This window comes from Canis lupus, chromosome 21, assembly GCF_003254725.2.
Source record: "Canis lupus dingo isolate Sandy chromosome 21, ASM325472v2, whole genome shotgun sequence".
In the NCBI taxonomy this organism is placed as follows: Eukaryota; Metazoa; Chordata; class Mammalia; order Carnivora; family Canidae; genus Canis; species Canis lupus.
Window position 1 is genome coordinate 28,610,399 of NC_064263.1, and position 23,910 is coordinate 28,634,308.

General features: G+C 39.7%; 2 protein-coding genes across 2 annotated transcripts; one reads left to right on the forward strand and one right to left on the reverse strand.

Moving 5' to 3' along the window:
- On the reverse strand, positions 1-11,136 carry LOC112667357 (olfactory receptor 51Q1-like). The gene is given in 3 exon segments (XM_025458938.1): positions 1-128; positions 131-937; positions 11,124-11,136. Coding segments are annotated over 3 exon segments (948 nt in total).
- Positions 11,137-20,792: 9,656 nt separating this feature from the next.
- Positions 20,793-21,785, forward strand: LOC112667895 (olfactory receptor 51M1-like). Its single transcript, XM_025459954.1, has one exon. The coding sequence runs from the start codon at positions 20,793-20,795 to the stop codon at positions 21,783-21,785; it is 993 nt and encodes a 330-aa protein (XP_025315739.1).
- Positions 21,786-23,910: the final 2,125 nt, after the last annotated feature.

Consider the following 23,910-nt stretch of genomic DNA (forward strand, 5'->3'; position numbering starts at 1 on the left):
CTATTGCAATTGTCTATGAGAAAAGAGGTGAAAAATGCCTCGACGGATCTGTTTTGTTTTAACACTATAGATAATGGGGTTCATCACGGGAGGCGCTAATAGATAGATGCTGGCCATGATGACATGACAATTGGAGGGGCATGCTTGGCAAAGCGGTGAGTCATGGACAATCCCACCATGGGCACATAGAGGACCAAAACAGCCAGAATATGGGATAGACAGTTATTGAGTGCCCGAAGCCTTTCAACCTGGGAGCTGATTCTCAAGACACTTCTCAGGATGAGTACATAGGAAAGCACAATGAGCAGGGGGTCCAGTGTAATAATGACCAGAGCTAGAACAAATCCATACCAGTTATTGACAGTGGTGTCAGCACACACCCGGCAAATCATGTCTTGATGGAGGCAGTAGGAGTGGGAAAGCTGGTGGGAGCCACAAAAGGGCAATCGTTTCAGCAGGAGCAATGGGGGAGGAACAGCCAGAACACAGTGGCAAATGATGGCCACCCCTATTCTTCTGATTACTTGGTTGGTGAGGATGGAGACATAATGCAGGGGACGGCAGAAGGCCACATAGCGATCAAAGGACATGGCCAGCAACACAGAAGATTCTATAAAGGAGAATCCATGGAGGAAGAAGAACTGGGCAAAACAAGCCTCAAAGCTAATTTCTGAGGCCCCAAACCAGAGGACTCCCATGACTGTAGGCAAAGTGGTGAGGGTGAGCCCCAGAGCTGTTACAGCCAACATAGAGAGGAACAAGTACATGGGCTTATGTAGGGAGGGCTCTGTCCTGATGACCGCCAGGATGGTGGTATTGCCCATGATGGAGACAGTGTAGAGACAACAAAAGGGGATGGAAATCCAGTTATGGAAAACCTCAAAGCCAGGGATGCCATTAAGGATGAAGCAAAAGGGGACTTGAGTGGAGTTAGTAACTAAAAACGTGACTGGAGGAGGCAGCCTCAAGACTAGAGTTCTTTGTCAAATCTGTGAAAAGTAGACAACATAAGAATTTGAGTAAATATTCTCTGACTACTGGAAATCACTCTGATAGATCATCAAGTAAGACCTGTGGGAAGGGAATTGGCTGGGAAATGAGTTTACAAATGTTTTAATCAGTTTTGCTTGTTTTAGGTCCTAGCTTGTCATCTCTTGTCAACGAGTGATGAGAGCATGAAGATCTCATTGGTTTTAACCTACAGGCTTCTTTGTGCAGAAAGTAGTTATGCCTTTGCAGCAGGAAGGTATAGAGGGGCTTTATGGCTGTTGGAAAGTATGGCTATGGAGAAGAGATTACTATAGGACATCCTTGGATGCCATGAGGCTAGAAGAAAATGATGAGGCTAAGACTAGTAAATGTGCAAAGCAATTCCAATATGCCAGTTGACTCTTTTGAGCCAGGCAAACCATAAAGAGAGAAACAAACAGAGGTAAAGGAGTAGGAAAAGATAATGCCTGACTTCAGAATCTAGGAGCCCTAAGAAGAAAATTTTAGAAGCCAGACAGGTACAGGGACTTTATTGGAAAGGACCCTACCTGAGCTAAATGGGTAAAACTGGTGCTCAGATATCTGTCATAAGAACCTGTATTAAAAAGCTAGCCTAGGAGTGCCTAGGTGGTTCAGTCGGTTAAACATCCAACTTTTGATTTTGATTCAGAACAGGATCTCTGGTTCCATGCTTAGCAGGGAGTTTGCCTTAGATTCTCTCTTCCTCTCTCTCTTCTTCTGTCCCTTCTCACTCCCCTCAAAAATAAATAAATCTTCTTAAAAAAATAAAAGAGGGGGGAATCCCTGGGTGGCTCAGTGGTTTAGCCCCTGCCTTCAGCCCAGGGTGTGATCCTGGTTGGGCTCCCTGCATGGAGCCTGCTTCTCCCTCTGCCTCTCTTTCTCTCTGTGTCTCTCATGAATAAATAAATAAAATCTTTAAAAAAAATAAAATGAAAAAATAAAAAGAAAAAAAAGAAAAGAATAAAAAATAAATAAAAGACTAGACTAGGATGCACTTTCTGGGAAAGACTGCAACAATAGGTAGGAGTATCTCTGTGGGAACAGCCTCAGAAGGCTGGACTAAGAAAAAATATCCTCTTGTTTCATAAAGCAATTGGATCCATAGGATCAGCCAGTAGTTTACTGTGAAACTGTGTAAGTTTATATTGATAGATGTGAAAGGGAGTAGAATCTGTCTCCCCCCAATATGCCTTTTGGTTTAAGGATTATCTTGAGTTGATTATTTCTAAGGAACAGTAGACATAGAACAATCAATCTCTGAAAGCAGAGTAGATGTTGCCTTTCAGATCCTTACACTGACCTCCAAGACATTTACATGTATAAGGGAGACCTGATGAGGAGAAGGAATAAATCTTTAGAAATTCTTATCAAAGAAGAAGGCACAGATGTAAATCTGCATAACAAACATTCCCTTGTTTACTGTGTTTTTCCTGGGAACCTCCCACTAGAAACCCTCCCTCCGACCCATCCAACCCCCCAACATCTTCCTTTGTCTTTATCTAAAGAAGGCATTTAAGGTGATGGTTTGGGCTATTTCAAGGAGTTACTCACTTTTCCAGGGTAAATTCCATACATACATTATTAAACTTTTGCTAATTTTTCACCTGATAATCTTTTACTATAGGGAGGCCTCAGCCAAAAACCTAGAAGGGTAAACAGAAAATTATTTTTCCTCTCTTACAGTTGTTTGGATAAACTATTTTATCTGTTTGTTTTTAACATTGCTATCTGATAAAGATTCCTTCCACTTTCTCTAAACTTGCTCTTGATAAACTCAAAATATATTGTTACTTCTGTCCTCCACAAGAAAATGGAATCCCCTTGTGACTGAGGGTGATCATAAGTGTTATCTCTCCCCATTATGTTGAGTAATCCTTTTTTTTTTTTTTTTGAAAGGAGCAATAATATTGCTTTTTCCTACCTAAGTGTTTGTGAATTAGGCTAATTTGGGTTCACATTCTAATTTGAATACACACTAATTGTGTGACTCTAGGCTGATGACTTAAACTTTCTTTGCCTCAATTTTACTTTCAGTATGTCAAGGATAAGAATCATGTTTGGAAAGTGCTGAAGACACTTCCTGAGACATAGCAAAGCCTAAATAATTGTTAGCTATAAATACTAATTGTACTTATATTATCTCTACTATTAGAGTTACTGAGTTACTCTACTATTAGAGTTAGAGTAACTCTACTACTACTTATTAACTCTCTCATTATTATTCTTACATTATTATTATTATTATTACTATTATCTAAACTTTCAAAGATGCAGTTATTTTCATTATTTTCTCAATCTATCTTTTTTCCTAATCTGCAGGCATGGTGTCAGGATCTCTGGATAAGAAAATTAGATTGTTAGGAATGTGTTCTCCTTAGCAACTTAAAAGTAGCTTGGGGACCCTCATGTTTGTTCTCAGAAATTTCAGCAAACCTGTATTACTTAAACCCTTAATGCCAGGGACATTGTTATAGCTTGGTAATGCATAAACCAAAATGACACACATTTGCATCTCCTTTTTATTTTTAATTTTTATTTATTTATTTTTTTTTACCCTTCTCCTAAATTTGCATTTCTTTCATAACTCATCATTTGATCATCTTTTTATATGCTTCCTAAGCATTAGCATATCTTTTGTGAAATATTTAGGTTAAAAGTTTGCCTGCCTTCATTGGATTGTCTTTGGATTATCACGTTGTAAGAGTTCTTTATTCAATCCGGATACAAGTGCTTTTTCAAATGTACATGTTATAAATACTTTTTTTTTTTCAATCTCTGGGCTGATTTTCTTTTGAGGAGCACACCTTGTTAATTTTAATGAAGTTGAATTTATCAATGAATTTTTCTTTCTTAAAAAAGATCACAAATACTTTTTCTTCTATTGCTGTAGAGTTCTAGATGCTGTACAGTTTGGTATATTTTTATTTGTACATATACGTCTTTGTTGTGTTTAAGTTAATTTATGCATAAGGTGTGAAATGGGGTCAAAGCTAATTCTATTTCTGTATAAATATATAGTTAGCCGCACCATTTATTGAAAAGATTATTCCTTCTTTCAAAAATAGTTTGGTGATTTTGTTAAGTGTCAACAATTGATTAATATGAAGATCTGTTTCTGGACTCTCTCACCTCTTTGTTTTGTTTTTTTTTTTTAAGATTTTATTTATTTATTCATGAAAGACACAGAGAGAGAGAGGCAGAGGCATAGGCAGAGGGAGAAGCAGGCTCCATGCAGGGAGCCTGATGTGGGACTTGATCCCAGGACTCCAGGATCATGACCTGAGCTGAAAGCAGATGCTTAACCAGTGAGCCACCCCAGCATCCCTCTCATCTCTTTGGTTGATGTATTTGTCTCTCATGATTATTCAGCACTACCTTTTTACCAAAGATTTATAATAAGTTTTGAAATTAGGTATTATATGAGCTCTAAAAGACTGTACTTCATTTTCAAAGTGTTTAGCTACTATAGTTCTTTTGAATTTCTATAAAAAATGTAAAACTATTACATTCTACCAAGAAATACTAAGATTTTATTGTTTTCCCTTAACCTCCAAATGAATGGTGTTGAGGTCTTACTCTTTTTCTATTGTTAGTGGGGTCACTTATTATTAATTTGGTAAAACCTTAAATGAACTAAAATGTGTTCATGGATACATAGTATAAAGCAGTAATTTTCTTTTCTCAGAAAAGTCGTTGCTCTGTTTTGGAATCAGAAATGTCTTGACCCAATGTGTTGTTATGTTTCCTTTTGTTCTATCAAACTATCATTTTATTTATAGCCCAATCTATTCGTTGTACTAGAATTCAGATATATTTTACTTTCGCTTATATAATAATTCCACAATACTTTATTACTTTCACTTTAATATTCAATTGTGTTTTATTGAATTTAATAAAAAGAAACAGAAAGAAAATAATCTTAGTCTCAATTGTTTTTTAACCTGAAAAATGTTCATTTTAGATTAGTTTTTGAAGGAAATTTTCACTAGAAAGGTACATTGACAGGTTTTACTTCCACCACATCACAAATGAAGTTCCATGGTTTTTTTTCTTTGACCTCCATTGTTTCTGAAGAAAAGTCAGACAATATTCTTCTCATAGTTTCCTTGTAGGCATTGTGTTGTTTTCTATATTCATTTAGCTGTAGGTTTACTTTAATTGACCTTGCTCGACATTTGCTGAGCATCTGAATTCATGGGTATCCTTTATGTTCTAATGTTGAAAAATTTCAGCCAATAGTTCTTCAAAAGTTTTTGATCATTTTTTCTCTCTAATTCATTTTTAAAACACCAATTGCACATATGGTAGACAGCTTGATAATGATCCATCCACTACTTCTGGGAGTATTTTAACTTTTTTAATTTATTTTTATTTATTTATTTATTTATTTATTTATTTATTTATTTGAGTATTTTAACTTTTAAAAAAATCTTTGTATTTCATTCAATGCTTCTGTTTAGATGATTATATTGATGCATCTTTAAATTCAGTTACCCTTCCTTCTATGTTGCCCAATACACTCTGGATCCCAACCAATAATTTTTTAAATTTATTTTTCTCTACTTAGATTATAATTTTTTTTACACTTTCCAAATACTTCCTGAAATTCCTAATCTCATCCATATCTAAATTCCTCATCTCTTCATATCCAAAGTAGAGATCTATTGGGAACAAGATAAACAATGATAGCTTAATGGAAGATGAAGGGCAAATTTCAGCCACACTTTTTGAAAGGACACTTCTGGGTAGAAGAGAACCAAGGAATATTCTTCAGATACCACTCAAAATGAGTCCCTTCTGGGTTGAAGCTACAGTGCAACTTGATATAGCCCATCATAACTGAAAAGAACAGATGGTGACCATTCCAAGATTCTTTTGGAGGCTATCTTGTGGCATCTATTTTCCCTTTTGTCTTTTAGTATCTGCAGAATAAATGGGTTATTAATGGTCTTCTGACTCCTGTTCCTACTTTGGTTGTTGGAGGAGAAGATATTCTTTATGTACTGGAATTAAAAATAGGTGTGAACAGAACAAAAAACAGAGAAGGGTTGGTCTAATCAGCTAATGCTAGGATGCTCTCATGAGAGCTATTGGTCAGCTAGGTGGTCTAAGAAGGTTACTCTCCTGTTTCCACAGCTTTGTTATGTATTCAATGTTTCTATACAGAGATGATGTGAGAAAAATGCCTCTGCAGACTTTGAGGCTCAGGAGAACACTTACTATTTATCTACTGCTCTATCCTAGAGTCTTGTACAGTGCCTGGCATATAGTAGGTTCTTTTTAAATTTTTTTTTTTATTTTAGGAATTTCTTTTTTTTTAAGATTTTATTTATTTATTCATGAGAGAGACACACACACACACACACACAGAGAGGCAGAGACATAGGCAGAGAGAGAGAAGCAGGCTCCATGCAGGGAGTCTGATGTGGGACTTGATCCTGGGTCTGCAGGATCACACCCTCGGCTGAAGGCGGCGCTAAACCACTGAGCCACCAGGGCTGTCCCATATAGTAGGTTCTAAACAAGTGTTTGTTGTACAATTGGATATTTGTGGGGCTTTCTGCATGTCTCTGTGTAAACCTGCATGTTTCTGGGTATAGGGGTGTAATCTGTTGAACTTCCTTAATTTGACTAAAAAGACACTTTCATTCTCCAACTTTGACAAATAGTATCGTTCTTGGAACACAGCAGGCACATACCCTGAAGTGAGTACTCAGGGCCACAGGTTAGTAGCAATGGTTGTTACCAAGTAATGAGTGAGGTTCCTTGGGATCAGAGTCAATGTGCAGACGCTGGCAGAGGCCAGGTGACAGTAGAGCAGTGGGCGGCCTGGATAAAGGCAGGGCCCCAGTAAGCAGTATCCTGTTACTTTGAAGTTAGCCAAGAAGTTGAGCCTCAAAACTAGGAGGAAGGGTAGTGTGAAGCCTATTAGCCACTATTGTATTATGTGTGATTACAAAGAAGCAGAGCAAAAGCTGGGTCCATTGCCACCAGTAGATAGTCCAGCTCCTTCCTCATTTGCCTACAGTTAGGCCAAGGCTCCCTGTCTAAACCATCCCACTGACAACTTAGCATAAAACCTGCAGGACATAGATAAGAAACTTCACCCCGTAGGCTTCCTCATTGCTGTAAATGAAACAGAAAGAGTTTGACTCTTTCTCAGGCTCCATAAGAAAGTATATGTAGAGCAGTTAGTGTTAATTCAGGACATAAATAGCTGCTTTATTTTTTCAGAAATTATCACTTTCTTGTTATACGTAATTCTCTCAATAGCTGTCTGGATGGTGTATACTATAAACATATGCTACTTGCTAAAAACCAAAATTCAACTAAGTGAATCTGAAGATCTAACTGGCTTTATTAAATAATTCATGAATCAGAGAGCATTCCTTCTAGCAAGTAGAGGGGAACTCTCTTAGGAGGTATATAAAAGGGAGGATTTTTGTTTTGTTTTTGGTTTTAAATCATTTGTTTTTGTTAATTTTTAAAAATTTACTCATGAGAGACACACACAGAGAGAGAGAGAGAGAGAGAGAGAGGCAGAGACACAGGCAAAGGCAGAAGCAGGCACCATGCAGGGAGCCCCACCTGGGACTCCATCTCAGGCCTCCAGAATCAGACCCTGGGGGGAAGGCGGTGCTAAACTGCTGAGCCACCAGCGGCTGCCCAAAAGGGAGGATTTTTACTGGAAGGATGGTGGGGTAAGAAAGTTGTAAGCAAAAGAAAAGAAATAATTATTCCAGACAAGGGCATATTCCTTTAGAGGGAGTGCTTGGGAGTCTTGGGAGTCTTTTCATGCAGCTGACCTCATCTTCCTTTCAGGAATGGAGAGGTTCATGTGACAGATTTGGTGCCCATCAGAAAATTGCTGACTGACCAGTGAAAACTACATTTCTGGGAGAGGATGAAATTGAAATTAGATTTGGTATTAAGCCCTGGTTTACTGATTTAAGGCCTTAACTTCAGTGATGTAACTTGGGTCCTCTGTTTTGTTTGGTCTGGTTTGGTTTTTTTTAACATGCTCAAGACAGTGAAGCTGGAAGAAGTTAAATCACTTGCTTTTTGCCACATGGCTGGGATTCAATTGAGTGACCTGACTGAATTTTGTTTTATTTCATTTCATTTTTCAAAATTTTTTAAATTTTATTTTTTTTAAAGATTGTATTTATTTATTCATGAGAGACACACACACAGAGAGAGAGGCAGAGACACAGAGGAGAAGCAGGCTCCATGCAGGAAGCCCTATGCGGGACTCGATCCTGGGACTCCAGGATCACTCCCTAGGCTGAAGGCAGATGCTCAACCACTGAGCCCCTCAGGTGGATTTTAAAGTCCTATGAACTTCTGTTTTTTCATACCATCTTCCAAGAGGATGAGTTTAATCATCATTGGAAAAGAGTCCAGTGGCTAGTTGTGTGCTTAGAAAACTGTATTCTCTCCCTCTTCTTTCCCTGGCTAATGTGATATTTAGTCATATATTGATTTACCTGGTTGTTCCTCTAGGAGGTTTCTTTTAAGCCCTTGGGGCTGGTTTAATTTCTTATTTCTATGGGTCCACTTAAACCATTCTATTGCAATTGACTACTTATGTGTCTGTCTTTCTCAGCAGCATGTGGGTCCCCAAGATCACTTCTTAATTATTGTGTATCCTCCATGCCTAATAAATAATAGGCACCCGAGAGGACTCACATGGAGCAAATTTAGGGAGGCACTCACTCTCAGCTCTTCTTTCAGAAAAAATGTGTCCACTTTTCTTCTGTTTGGCCTGGTCCTGATGCTCACTATTTGTTTGGGGGGAGAGAGGAGGACCTGCCTCTCACTCAGACTTTATAAGAAATTCTTTCTCCTCAGGAAATTTCACACGGATTCAGAGGTCTTAGTAAACTGATGTTACCTCCTTGATCATGGCTCAGCTGATAATATGCTATTAAGGAGGAGGAAAAAAGAGAAATGAGGTAAGGAGCCTGATAAAGAAGACAAAACAAAAGTTCTCAGAATAGAGGGATCAAAATACAGATTATTGTAAAGGGACTGAAGATGTAAGAGGTAGGTAAAATAGAAACTGACAAGACCTCAGATAAAAATAAATTAAAGAGATGTGTACTTGGCTTTAGGAAAATGGTTCCAGATTGCTATGTTACGGGAATATAGGTGTCAATGTGCCGATGTATCAGGCTTAACTCACACCTTGATAGTCTGCAGGTTGCATAGATTGTACACGCTTAACGTGTCTCATTCATCTCCTCTTTGACTGTATCCTATGACTTTGCTCATCTCCCACTGGAATTTTTATGAGTTCCCCAAATATATTCTATTTCTCTAATATCAACACCGATGTGTATTTTTATTACCTTCCTTAAAGCATTTTTAAGGTTTTTGGGGGTGTCTTAAGCATCCCACTCGATTTCAGCTCAGGTCATGACCTCAGAATCCTGAGATGGAGCCTGTGTGAAGGGTTCTGCACTCAGCAGGGAGTCTGCTTGATATTCTCTCTTTCCCTTCCCCAACCCTCCCCCATCAATTCCAGTGTGCAATCTCTCTCTTTTCTTAAAAAAAAAATAATTAAAGAAAAGTATTTTAAAGGTTGTCTAAGCTTTTAGTGTCACCAGTAAAACCCTAAGACCTAACCTTTACAGCCCACCTGCTTGTACTTACTTATCTTTGTCTTACATCTTTCATTAAGCTCTTCTTTACAGATTACCTCTTAACTCAGGCAAATTAAATCCAAAACTACCCTCCAGGTGAAGGTGACTGCCCTGACAAGATTTCTTGCCTGTCCAGACCACCCAGACCCTTTGAGGTAAACCTGACTCACACCCTACAAATGTGGACCATGGAGTGACCCCTGGAATGACTAGCAATGAACTTTACTTCATTATAATACTAAAATCTCTGCCCAAGGAAAAATCCTCAGCCTCATTTACATAACATACAACGTATATATAGGTAGGATTCCTTAAGGTGTATGCGTGACCATGCGCCTGCCGCTATATCCAATGACCAGGATTCCCAATCTAAATATTTACCCTAACTGTAAACAGAAGGAACTCATTCACCTTCTCTTAGAGAGTCAGGGCTTTGGAAGCTATTTCCCATGATCTTCTTATTTGCCACAAATAAAGCTTACTTTGTACACAACTCTACTTGGTGTATCTGTGACTCACCAAGGAGTGAACTAATGTTGGTTTCATTACATGGGTATCATCTCTCCAGCATGTTTCAAGTCCTACTCACTGCAGGCAAACTCTAGTCCTTTGTCTCTTTATAACACACAGTGTGGGGATGTACAGATAGGGGCAATATTCTCACCATAGACTTATGGCCACAAACTGAACAACAAAGAGACCAGACCTAGGAAAGTTGCCTTCTCTTTCTTAAGATTTGTGGCAAAGACAGTGGAGTGACCTATAGAGAAGTGTGGGAAATGTCAGACCTGCTTTGGTAACAGAGGTGTTTGTGTTCTTTGAGCTTGATGGGCTATGATTAGAGACAACCAAAACAATCAAACAAACAAACAAACAAAAATACCAGGTAGACATTAGCCCAAGCTAGGGCTGGGGGTGGGAGGTATGGATCTTTGGCTTTTCAAAAGGGGTCTCACTGAAAAGTTTTTGCAGTGAGGATGAAAATAGGTTCCTCTTTAGAATTACTGGTGAGAGGCAGGATATAAGGAAAGAAGAACTTGCTAAAAGGATTTCTGTGGGAAGATATGGAGAGCCTTCCTTTATGGAAACATTCTAGACTTTCTATGCTTACATAGATGCAGGCCGCAGGAGAATGGACAAAATAAATTCCAGCTTGAAATTTTCTTAAGGGCTCAGACCAGGCTAGAAGATCCCTTTGACATTCCCAGCATGTATAGGTCTTACCAGCCTGAAAGATCTCTATCAATCACATACCACAAAATGAAGTTGATTTAGGGAAGTCCTGGCTCACCAAACCTGGACCTTGTATCACAAAAAAAGTATGCTGAGCTTTGTGAGGGGTGGAGGGTGGGTAGTGGGAATAATTTTCTTTCTACCCTTCAAGGTTCAAAACTGGGACCAACCCCCACTCTCCAATAATAAAAGGCAGTTTAAGTGGAGAAAAAACAAGTTTAATAACATGCATACCACTTGCATACATGGCGGTACCCAGGAAAACTAAGTAACCCACCAAAATGGCCCAAGACACCACTTTAAATCCCAGATCCAGTTAAGACAAAAGATGCTGGCGGGTGGGAAGCCAGTTATGGGAAGCTATTGGAAAAGCAGTGATCAAGGGTAAGTTCTTTTGCAGACTTAGGTCTTTGCCTTCCTCACTGATAAACTTCTAGAGATTTAGCCATTCTCCACTTCCTGGTACACAAAGGAAGACACTCTGAGAAATGGAGGTTTTTCTTTCAAATGCAAATGTCTCTTACAAAAAGGCAATCTCACCTGGTTGGTTTTCAGAACTTCTCTTGAGTCTGTTTCTTAAAAATAATCAACCTAAAAAATAGTCTTTGTGCCAAAGAGGCATATTCTGAAGCCACAAATTCTGCTCCCTTTAAGGCCACCACCATTTTCTGCAATAGAGACACCCAATTGAGTCTGAGACTAGAGAAACTGAAAATTCTAAGGATTTCCTTTAGTTCTGTGGTCAGATTGGGGATTCAAAGCCTGTCAATATGACTAGGACTAAAGCACACAGCATCTGCATCCTATGAGGTTACCTTTAATAATTGAGAAAGTAGAGAAAAATATCATCTCTACATCAGTTTCAGGATTTTATGTGGGTTATAGGGTGTGGATGTGTCTGCAGTGCATACGCATGAGACAGAGGGGATCATCAGAGGAGGAATGCACAGGTTGGCATTTTTCAGAACTATGTGGGAGATAGGGGCACCTGGGTGGCTCAGTGGTTAAGCATCTGCCTTCTGCTCAGGTCATGATCACAGGGTCGTGGGATGGAATCCCACATCCTGGCTCCTAGCAAGAAGCCTGCTTCTCTCTCTGCCTATGTCTCTGTCTCTCTCTCTCTCTGTGAATAAATAAAATCTCTATCAAGATGGGAGATAAAGCATTATGTGGAGATTAGCAGTATGTGGGAAACTGAAACTGGAAGATCTACTTTGTTAATCTGTTGGGACTTGAAGAGGGTTTGAATTTAACTCCTTTTTTAATCTGAAGTCTCCCCCTGGTGGTTATATTAGAAAACCACACCATGCATATTGACCTGGCTGTTCTGTAGTAAATCTACCCCACCAAGCCAGACTCTGTTGGTTAGGTATGGACACAACATAGACGCTCCCTTGAATATAACTTATATTGGGACCTTGGAAATCATGCTAGGATCCAATATATCCTGTCAGTTTTAGGTTTCTTAAAAATAATCAGCCTAAAATAATCCACATGCCAAAGAGACACATTTTGGGATGGCAAATTTTGCACACACACCCCCCCCCCACACACACCATCATTACCCAATGAGACAGATATGCACCCAAGGACTATTCCTTTGTCATTCTCTCCCACCAGCCTTTAGAAACAAATTCTACCCTCCTAGCCTGGACTAGTTATACTGTTTGGTAAACTCTGTTTGACAATCTTTTTTTCTTTCTTTTTCTTTTCTTTTCTTTTTTTTTTTTTTTTTACCAAATATGAGCTTCGTAAAGGCAATAGTATGTCATGTCTCCCTACTCAGGGTTTTTCAGAGCAGACACTTAATAGATGCATAACAAATGAAAATGAATAAGAATGTTTAATGTAATCAATCTTCATTCAAAAAGATTATTTTGGGAGTGCCTGGCTGGCTCAGTCCATGGAGCATAAGAACCTTGATCTCAGGGTCATGAGTTCAAGCCCTACGTTGAGTATAGAGCTTACTTTAAAAAAAAGGGTTATTTTGTGATATGATAAAATAAATTTAAAGATCATTTAGGGGAATTAGAAAAAAAAAACTAAGAACACTTTGTATTTTGTAAAATAAGAATTTCTTGGGCACTAGTCCTTAAATTATTATAAAATTCAGAGAAGCAAAGGGGAGCTATTACACAGATGCTAGTAAAAAAAATATAAAGCAAGTATTGCAAGTCTCTACATAAATGGCAGGTTATCCATTACATAGTATTATTTAGCCATGTGAAAAGCTAGGAGTTAAAAATCTCACCTAGCTCCATGTTTTTCAGTGCAGATTTTAAATATTTTATATGTCTTGCTAACAATATATTTTATAAAAAATATAAGGTCATTCCTTGCCCTTTCAAACTCAATCATCAATACGTATACATTCTTTCAGAGTCTTATCTCTACCTACATCTACTCTTTCATTCCAAGGTATTATCTTTCTTAAATTTTATAGTTGCATATTGGAGATTTCTGTAGTTCTCAGAAAAATTTCTTTACATCCATGCCCTACATTATACTACTCCTTCTTCCTGGAAATCCCTTTCTATACTGTCCCATCTCATGATTAATTCTTAGTCTTCCTAGCTCAATTTGAACAATTCCTTGTGTCTTCCAGGTGGGCTGGTTTCAACCCACCCAAATTTACGTAATTGCTATGTCCATTTCTTTGGTTGCCTGTATGATAATTGTATTTTCTCATATGTGATAGATGCCCTCAAATAATAGTAATAGTTGTTATTGATGATAGTAACAGCAGCATTGTTCCCTAACTAGGCTCCCTCTAGGACAGGGCCAAAATTATGTTTTTAATAAAGACAGAATATTCTCAGATTTTTCCAGTAAGGATTTCCTCTCTTCAAACCTGAATGAGGGTTTTCCACTCTATCCCTTTGTTGCCTGAGCCAGAACTGTCTGGATCAACCACAGTTTTGAAAGATGACCTGCTCTCTGCATCCTGTCCTATCACTGTAACGTTGCCTGCATACAGTCTGTCCATAACCACTAGTTATTTACCTGATTTAATGTGGTGCCATCTTTTATATGGGTGTGTTCTGATTACATTGTCATGTCATAAACTTCATGGGCCTCTGTCCTCCCTTTGGATCTCTATGCCTCATTTTGGAGGTTCACCCTCACACAACTCTGATCAACCATCTCCTGCTTACGATTATATTATTATAATATAACATTTTGTTCATGGCAATCTCCAAGTCTCTATTTGTGTGTGTGTGTGTGTGTGTGTGTGTGTGTGTGTGTGTTTAAAGGGAAAGGAAGTGTGCATATGACCTGATCATATCAATCAATTTAAGCTTTGTAACATAAACTGAGGAAGAAATACACACTGATTTTTCTGAAAGATGGTGGTGTTTGCTACCAGAAGGGGGGAAAAGGCAAGAGGAGAGGAAATGTTGGGGAAGGACTACTTGTTTTAGAGTTTGTTGAATAGTGTCCACACATTGAGAGTTGAGTGGAAAGCCTTGGGAAAGTGAGAAACTGGCTAGAACATGTATTTGGGTTGGAAGTGTATATGGAAAGTTCTCATCTAGTTGATCTCTAGGTTCAAAGGTGCAGTGACTGGCAGAGACCATGGGTGAATGAATAATCTCATAAAAGGAAACAGATACATAGGCCTGAAAACTAGTGCAGAAGTGAGAGGACATTGGGACGGTGATGGTGATGGTACTTCCAGGAAGATGAGCAATGTGAGCCGATGTGGAAGCTGTGTGGATAATCTTCATATACCACTTCCTGCCTCTCTGACAAACTGTGGGTCCATTCTAATGAACAAAGGGAGGGAGAGAATGAGGTAGCATGAAAATGGGATGAAGCTGAGCCACTTTTCCTACAGCAGAGATCTGTCAACAGCTGAAGCCTGGAGATTAAATCCTATAAAGTCAGGGTTCTTCAGCCTTAGGTGAACTCATGGAAGGAGAGAGGGATGCAGAGGGGAGGGAGTAATGACAGCTTCTGCCCACAGTGTTGCCAGCCCTGGGGACTCTTTGTTTGTCCTCAGCTTCTCCCAGCTGGTGCTATAGTGCTTCACATACACAGAGGAAAAAGGAGAATAAAACCTTCCCTGGCAGCACAGCCTGATGCCTCTCACTGATTCTGGTGCCCTCCTGCCTACTTGATTCCTTTTCCAGTACAGATCACCTGACCTTCATTTTTAAAAAAACATTAGCAGCTTCTGGTAAGCCTCTATTGCTGTCCTGTGTCAGGGTTTCCGGTCTGGGGATTAGGGATATCTTATGAGGAGAAAGAATGCAGGGAGAAGGGGATGTACAGTTGTCCCGGGAAGCAGTTACCCTGGTAAAGGGTGGTCTAAGGTCTAATTCAGGCTCCTCTACTAAATGCTTGAATGATCTGAGGCCAGTATGTTCCCCACACTGGGCCTTACTTAGTGTTTTCCATTTGCAAAAAGAAGTCTTGGACTCCATGGTCCCACAGAAACTCTCCCACTTCTGACACTCCTAAAGTCTTTATAAAGAACCAGAGCCAGAGAAAGGAACAGGGACTTCTGTCCCTAAAGAAGAGGAGATACCATCTACAATATTCTGTTGCTGAGGCCAGGAGAAAGGGTTGCCTGGCTCCTTGGTCCAGTCTCAATATGCTCAGGTCAGGCTTTTCTTGGATGATGTCTGGAAATACGGATATCATAAACCCTCTGGTCTCCATAGACTCCTCCCTGTAGCGCTATCTGGTACACACAGCCTTCCTTTGTCTTCTTATCAACCAAGCACCATTCATTTATTCAACTCAGATATTAAGTGCATTTTGTGTGTCAGACCAGTGAACATGGCAGGGGAGATCCTGCCCCTAGGATCTCCTATTAACACAGACATCCCTGTGGCTTCCCCAGTATCTAGGATATGCCTTCCCCCTTCCAAAATCCTCTTATACCCTGGTCACAAGAGGCATGTTTGCATATGAGTTTGACCATTGTGGAAATGCTGTCTGGTTCAAAATGAGGCATCTTCAAAAAGAAGTTCCAAGTTCTTCTGTGTATTTTCCTTCTCATAAGAAACAATAGCCTTTACCACTAATTCATTTCTTTAAATAGAAAATATTAAATTGAAACAAAAATATTTTTTAATTATTTATTTATTCATGAGAGATACCAGAGAGAGAGGCAGAGACCCAGGCAGAGGGAGAAGCAGGCTCCATGCAGGAAGCCTGATGTGGAACTCGATCCTGGCACTCCAGGATCACAACCTGAGTCAAAGGCAGATGCTTAACCGCTGAGCCACCCAGGCATCCTGAAACAAAAAAAAATATTTAAAATACAAAGGTAGGGCAGAGATCTATTCGTTCATTGCATAGTGAAAAACTTCTTCTCAGGAATTTCCTCTTCCGGGCTCTGCATATCTCTGCTATGAATACTGCGGTTACATTGTCATTAGTCATGACTATGTGCGGACAATTGGACTTCCTGGTTTGTTTGTTTGTTTGTTTGTTTGTTTGTTTGTTTTGGGCTTTTAAAACCTTAGTCACTTCAAAACCTTTATCAGAGACATTATTCTGCTTTGGGGTTAGTGGGGCCTCAACCTCCAGAGGGGGTCTGATGTTACCCCTTCCACATAAGACAAAGTAGATCTCCTCCTCCCTAGCAAAGGGATGGAGGCTGGAGGCCAAGGCCAGACTGGGTAGAGGCCTTGGGCCTCTGACCACTTATCCCAGATGGAAAGATTTGGCCCACTCCAATGGCGGATCAAAGTTTGGGCTCCAGTTTCTCCTTATCCTGGAAGAGGATCGGGTATGGTCTCAGGGAAAGCAAGTAGCCACCTCTCCACCTGGCTGCAGGGAGCTGGGACAGAAGCCAAGAGAGTCTTACCTGTTTCCTCTGGTTCTGTCCTGCCAGTTCTTTTGAGTAGGCTGTGCTAGGCTGTGCTGGGGATTGGAGGTGGGGTTGGCTGTCTGGTTTAGGGTCAAGAGGAGAATGGGAGCCACTTTAGGAGGGTGGGAATTTGTTTGTTTTTAAGAAAAAACACCCGTTGCTCCCTTAACATGGATAATTATCTCATTTCCAGAGAAACTCCCTAGAACTTCCTTTCCAGGAAAAATAACCCCAGCCCTGTCATTGTTTCTTTATAGACTTTCCCTTTCCCCGAGATCCCTCTTCCCATCCTTATTATTCCAAAGTCAGTGAATACAGGTCTCAATACCAAACTCCAGATACAACTAATCAGGACAAGAGTTGAGCACTTAATTCATTCACTCATTCATTGTTTTTCATGCAAAAGCATTTAGTGGTGCCTACCATGCCTTAGACCTTATTCTGGGTTCCCAGCATATTTCTTAGAGAGTCTGACTCCTACCTGTACAAGACAATGAGTCAACATCTTAAATTGTAAATACACAAACAACATACATATAAGGAGCATATATGCTACAAATAATATGTATCATATGCAGTGTATGTGAGAAATGTATGAATATATAAGCATAAATATGTATAACATACTTATTCATAAAGAGTATATGTATATGAAGAATACATACTATATAAAGTATATTTAGGTAAATATACTTATTTATTTATATTATACATATTTGTAATTGTATATATTTAACATATAAGTAGGTGCTACTTGTAAGTATAAATAAGAATATGTGTGTATAATATAAAGGATGTATGTGTGTGATTTACACTTTAACAGTGCTGCAGCAAAGGTATTATGTGAGTACCAAGAAAGATCCACCTAACTCTATACAAGAAAGTCAGAAGAGATCTGTCAGAGAAAATGAAATTTCTGCTGTTTTAAAGGATTGGTCAATGTTCACTGGTCAGAAAATCAAGATTTTGTTTTCAGGAAAGCAAGATATGAAGCAATAGTAAATAATAAAAACAAGAAAAGTGCATATAGGGAATTGTAAAAAGAGTTATATGGATTTGCCGTCTGCAAGAGAGAAAAGTTGAGTTGAGAAAGATACCAAAGCCAAAAGGGCCTGGCTATAGACAGAATGTGAGCATATTCAGAGCACACACTTGGGAATTGGGCTGACATGGGCTCAGCTCCTGTCTCTGATATTTTTAGCTCACTGGGAAGCTTGGGCAAAGTTATTTACCTTTTCTGTAGTTTCCTTCTGTGTAGTGAGGATGGAATGCTTCATGGTCATGAGAAATATACATGATGATTATAAGTTTCCCCAGTGTATGAATCATGCATGAGCTTAATCAATTGGAGCTCTCCCCATAGTTCTTCACAAGTCTGCACTGCATTCTGGTGAAAAGGGGCTGTGAAGGACTGGGAACAGCCAAGCGACTCAGGCAGTTAGCATTCTCTGGACACTGGACAACCCCCAGGACTGCAGCAGGGAATGGATCAAGGGGAGGGAGGATTGGGCAGGCAAGTTAAGTGACAGAGAGGTCAGTTAAGCAGGTGTGGAAAAACTAGGAACTATGACAGCACAGGAGTGGAGACAAAACAATAGATCGAAGGGATATTTAGGAAGTAAAAAATATTTAGTTCAGTTACAAAATAGATCAAGGAAGAAGGAAAGAGTCAATTGAAGTGTATGTTCCAAAAAGTTGTCTTGGATGATTAGAAAGTGGCAAATGTTATTTTTAAAAATGCATAAATAGGAGGGGAATCAGGTGTGGAGAGGGTAGATAATGGGCTCAAAATTAGATGTGTTGGATTTAATTGGCATCCACTTGGAGACTATCAGGAAGGTGGAAATGTAGGCCTGATGCATAACAGAGTTGTCTGGGCTGGAGATAAATATTTAGGGTTATCAGTCTGTAAGTAAAATAATAATAGATTATATAATGAATGAGAAAGTGTTCAATGTCAAGAGATTGAGTAACATGAACACATGAATATTTGAGCAATGGATGGAAGGGACTAACTAGGAGCTGTCATAAAAATTAGAAGAGAACCATCAGATATTGGCATCAAGAATTCCAAGAGAGAGCTTTAAAAAGGAAGGCATTGCTATAGAGATCAGGTGTTGACTAAGAGTCTCCATTGAATTTCATCCCTAGAGGTCACTGGTGAATTTAAGGAGCAGTGCTGGGGTCGCCTGGCTGGCACAGTTAGTTAAGCTTCCAGACCCTTAGTTTTGGCTCAGGTGACAATCTCAGAGTTGTGAGATCAAGCCTTGTGTGTCAGGTTTGGAGTCTGCTAAAGTTGCTATTGTGGAGTCTGCTAAAGTTTCTCCCTCCCTCTCCTACCACTCTCCCTCCACTGTGTGCTCATGCTTGCACGTGCTCTCTCTCTGCCTCAAATAAATAAATAAATCTTAAAAAAAAAAAAAAAGACCATTACTTTCACTAAATTAAAAAAAAAAGTCATTGGGTGGTTGGTTGAGTAGTGAACTGAGGGATGAAGAAATGGAGAAGATACATATGGGTAGTTCTTTCATCCCCCTGGTCAAAGTGATGAATGGCTGGCACCAGTCTTCCTGAACCTTCTTCCTTCCCACCATCTCTTGCCTCATTCTTTCCAGTGCATGGCAGTATGTATTATCACTGCTGCTACCCTTTCCTTGTTGCCTCCACAGTCACCTTTCCAGTCATATTTTATTCACTTCATATTTTAGCATTAACTTACTTTGCTCTTTCCACTGATCTAGACAAAAATCCTTAAAATTCCAATATTCCCTCCTTTGATCCAATCAGCAGCCACACTCTCAGCCCCTTGACCTCCTCTCAACAAGGATTGTGTCCTTTACCTTAAATCAGCAACTCGAGCCCATCCCATACTCTAGAACCCTGGTCCTTCTCACTGTCTCTCACTCCATGCTTTCACTTTTATTTTTATGCAGTTTTTTCTCCACAGTACATCTTCATAATCACTCCTAAGCATACACCTTTAACTGTAGTCCTACTAGCCTACTCTAACTTCAATCTGAGTAAATGTAACTCTCTACATACTTCTCTTCTGCATTTGAGCACAGAAGTGTAGTAATTAAAAACACACCAGAACGATGACTGGTTCCACTCTGAATTTATGAACATCCAATGGGCCACATCACTGCCTGGAATCCTACATCTGAACACACTAGAATCATATTTTATTCCCAACCATTCCATGAAACTTCTCTTTCATCCTTATCCAGGATTTCCTCATTGCTTAATTTTCTGGTCACTTCTCAGTCCTTATTACCTTGACCCCTCAGCAACATTATATATATAATAATTAATTCCTCATGAAACTTACACACAAAACCAGACTTTCCTATTTTTTTCCCCTATCCAATGGGCATTTTTTCCCTCAAACTATTTTATGGAGTCTCTCTTCTCGACTTCTAAATTTCAAATTTGCCTAGGGCTCAATACTAGAAACTTCTCTCTACAGTCACTTCTTAGGTTTCGTCCAGCCTATTTACTAATATCTCTCAAATATATGTCTTTTCCTCAACTTATTTCTGAAGTTAAAATTTCCTATACTGAGTTAATGAAAACAAAATAAAAGGAAATCCTACTGGAGGGAGTGGCTCTAAACTGAATTTTTGACGTTTTGAAACAACTACATGCAGATGCCTAGGATGCTGCTAGATCAATGTGCCTAGAAAAAAAGAGAAATCATGGAGTTATATACATTTGATATTTATCAATGTATGGATGGTAAATAAAGTCATGAGAGTAATGATATTGCCAGGAGAAACAATAGACTATGGCCAGAAAATTGCCCAGAATGGGAATGGCTTTATTTTAAGGATGAGCAGTGAAGAGAAGCCAGCAAAGGAGACTGAGAAGGAATAGAATTTATAGAAATACTGAAGAAAATTCGATGAGGATGGTGCTATCAAAGACAGTTCTGAACAGCTAATAGGGTGGTAGAATTGATCCTGAATTAGATGGTACCAAAGATGATGACTATCATGATTCTGTTTATGCTGGTGTGACTGTTAGAGAGACTGAAGAATTAACTAGAAATATTCATTTATTTTCAGCTCCATCCCTGAGAAATGCCAGCCCAATATCCCCTCAGTCCTCAATTCATGCTCTTGTCCAATATCACTCAGTTTAGCCCCATGTTGTACCTCACTGGCTTTCCTGGATTAGAAACCATCGAACACTGGATCTTCATCCCCTTTTTCCTTATGTACCTTGTGGCCATCTCAGGCAATTGTTTCATTCTGATAATTATCAAGACCAACCATCGTCTACACACACCCATGTACTATCTACTCTCCTTTCTGGCCTTCACTGACCTGGGACTGTCAGTGTCAACTTTGCCCACTACTATGGGAATCTTTTGGTTCAAATCTCGTGGTATCTACTTTTCAGCTTGCCAAATCCAGATGTTCTGTATCCACTCATTTTCCTTCATGGAGTCTTCAGTGCTCCTTATAATGTCCTTTGACCGCTGTTTGGCCATCTGCCACCCCCTTAGGTACTCGGTCATTATCACTAGCCAGCGAGTGGTAAGGGCAGGCCTGGCTGTCATCTTCCGGGGACCTGTGGCCCTAGTTCCTCTTGTCGTCCTCCTGAAGACTTTTCCCTACTGTGGGCCTCGAGTCCTCTCCCATTCCTTCTGCCTACACCAGGAAGTGATACACCTGGCCTGCACAGACACCTCCTTCAACAACCTGTATGGACTGGCGGTGGTGGTATTCACTATGATGCTGGACCTGGTGCTCATCGCACTGTCCTATGGGGTCATCCTGCGCACTGTGGCAAGACTGGCCTCCCAAGAGGAGCAACTCCGAGCCTTCCAAACATGTACCTCACACCTCTGTGCTGTGCTGATATTCTTTGTACCCATGGTGGGGCTGTCTCTGGTACACCGCTTTGGGAAGCATGTACCACTTGCTGTCCACCTTCTTATGGCCAATGTCTATCTCTTTGTACCACCCATGCTTAATCCAATCATATATAGTATTAAGACCAAGGAGATCCGTCATGTTATCAGCAAGCTCCTGGGTCTTAGGAAGGTCAGTGCTGAGTCCTGGGGCTAAAAATTCCACTGGGTACCCAGGAGGAGGTCCCAAATCAGGCCAAAGATCAATAGCATTGAGAACCTACTTTACCCCACATTTTCCCTGGGATTCTTTTCCATTGCCCTACATAAAATATGGATGAATTTCTTTTCCTGAGTCATGGCTTAAGAATGCTGATATGCTCTTGCTTAAATTATAATGCCGCCTCCTATATATGAGACCTAGTTGTTTTGGTAGCACCAAAAACTGCCCAGACGAAGACTCTGTTGAAGTTCATCATCAGTGTACGAATATCAAAACTAAAGTGAAATTGAACAAAAATGAAAAGAGAATAGTAAACAAAAAAGCACCCAGAACAGAACCTGGCAAAGAAGAGATAAATTCACCTCAGCAAATGTACCTTATCCCATGGCTCCTTGGCATTGCTTCCCTCTTCTCGCCCTGATCAAGTCCTCCTCAGTTTCTATCCTGGTTAAGCTATATCCTTTGGACTCTTTAATCACATTGGAAGAATCAGAACTTGTCACTTTTTCCTAATGGATGATCCCATTAGAACACCTCTAAATCTTTCTGTGGATGTGCTCACTTCTGGTCCTACTCATTTAGTAGAAGCCCTTGACCCCAACCTTGACTCTTCTCTTCTTCTCATCTCTGATTTTACCTTTCCTGTGGACTTAACTGACAGTAAGCAGAAGTCAGTGTTTGTTTCTAGGTATTTCAGTTGTGAGATATATTGCACAATGATATGAAATGTGACAAAGTTGCAACAAAGGAAAATACCACAAATATTTGTAAATCATAATCCCTTTGCTCAGGAGGCTGTGGACCTAAAACTGGCAGAGAAGATTGTTCACACCATTGACTGAATGAAATGCATTTCCTAGTGTAACATTTGTCACATAGTAATGTACTGCTTCATGTCTCAGTTTAGTTTCTTTTTTTGTTTTCTTTCTTTCTTTTTTCTTTTTATCTTACAGAATGGATTACTAAACAGGCTCCTTGCAGGAATTAGCCATGTCTTGTTAACCAGTACATCTCTATAAATACAATGACTGGCAGAGAATAGATGCTCAATGAATATATACTATCAATTTTGGCATAAATTGAAATTCAAAGCAAAGAAAGAGAACTCTTCTAGGGAAACTTTTTCTCTTTACACTCAGGAAGCCCAAGAGGACCCCCTTGTGATGCCATCCATCAAAGGACGTTCCTCATCATTTTCCTAGTTCTGCTTCACTCAGGCCCTCTGGCCCTTCCAGCATCCTCTGCCACAGGTTACTAGGTCCCAGAATGCTTCCTGAGAGTTATTCTTCACAGCTCTGGGGCATGGGAAACCTTGTATATAGTCCACCACCTCTCCTCCATGATCTGGGCTGAACAGAAACCTTGCTGAGTCTGTTTGATAAACTCAATTCTCTTTTTTTTTTTCCATGGACTTAGGAGTCTAACAGTTCCTGGGGCCAGAGTAATCATACCCTTACTTCCACAAAAGGCAACTTCTCTTGCCTTTATATTCCAGCGTCTGCCATCTCTTCATTTCTTTTTTTATTAATTTTATTTAAATATCTTTTAGTTTATACTTAGCCTGAGAGAATTCCTTTGGGTGGCATGAAGATGGTTAATACCTGTAAAATGGGTTTCTGATTTAAATTTTGGCTTCTTTTTTCTGTTTGCCTGGTCAAAGTGGGAGGAGAAATGGTTGTAACAGCATACCAAAGATCCCTTGGTATAATGGCTCTTGAAAAAGGTAATATTAAAGACAGTTGGGAAAGGTTGGATTATTCACTGAACAGTACTAGCCAAATTTATTCCCCGTGTGGAAGAGAAAATTTGATCCTTACCTAATAGTACACATAAAATGTATTCAATTAAAGATATAAACGTTAAAAGGAAAACGAAAATGTTTAAAAGGAAATATGAGGGATCCCTGGGTGGCACAGCGGTTTAGCGCCTGCCTTTGGCCCAGGGCACGATCCCGAAGACCTGGGATCGAATCCCACGTCGGGCTCCCGGTGCGAGGAGCCTGCTTCTCCCTCTGCCTGTGTCTCTGCCTCTGTCTCTCTCTCTCTCTCTGTGACTATCATAAATAAATTTAAAAAAATTAAAAAAAAAGGAAATATGAGAGAATAGACAATTAAAATAC

Bases quoted from the DNA above. Each gene is read 5' to 3' on its own strand.
- LOC112667895 (XM_025459954.1), top strand. From the start codon at position 20,793: ATGCCAGCCCAATATCCCCTCAGTCCTCAATTCATGCTCTTGTCCAAT.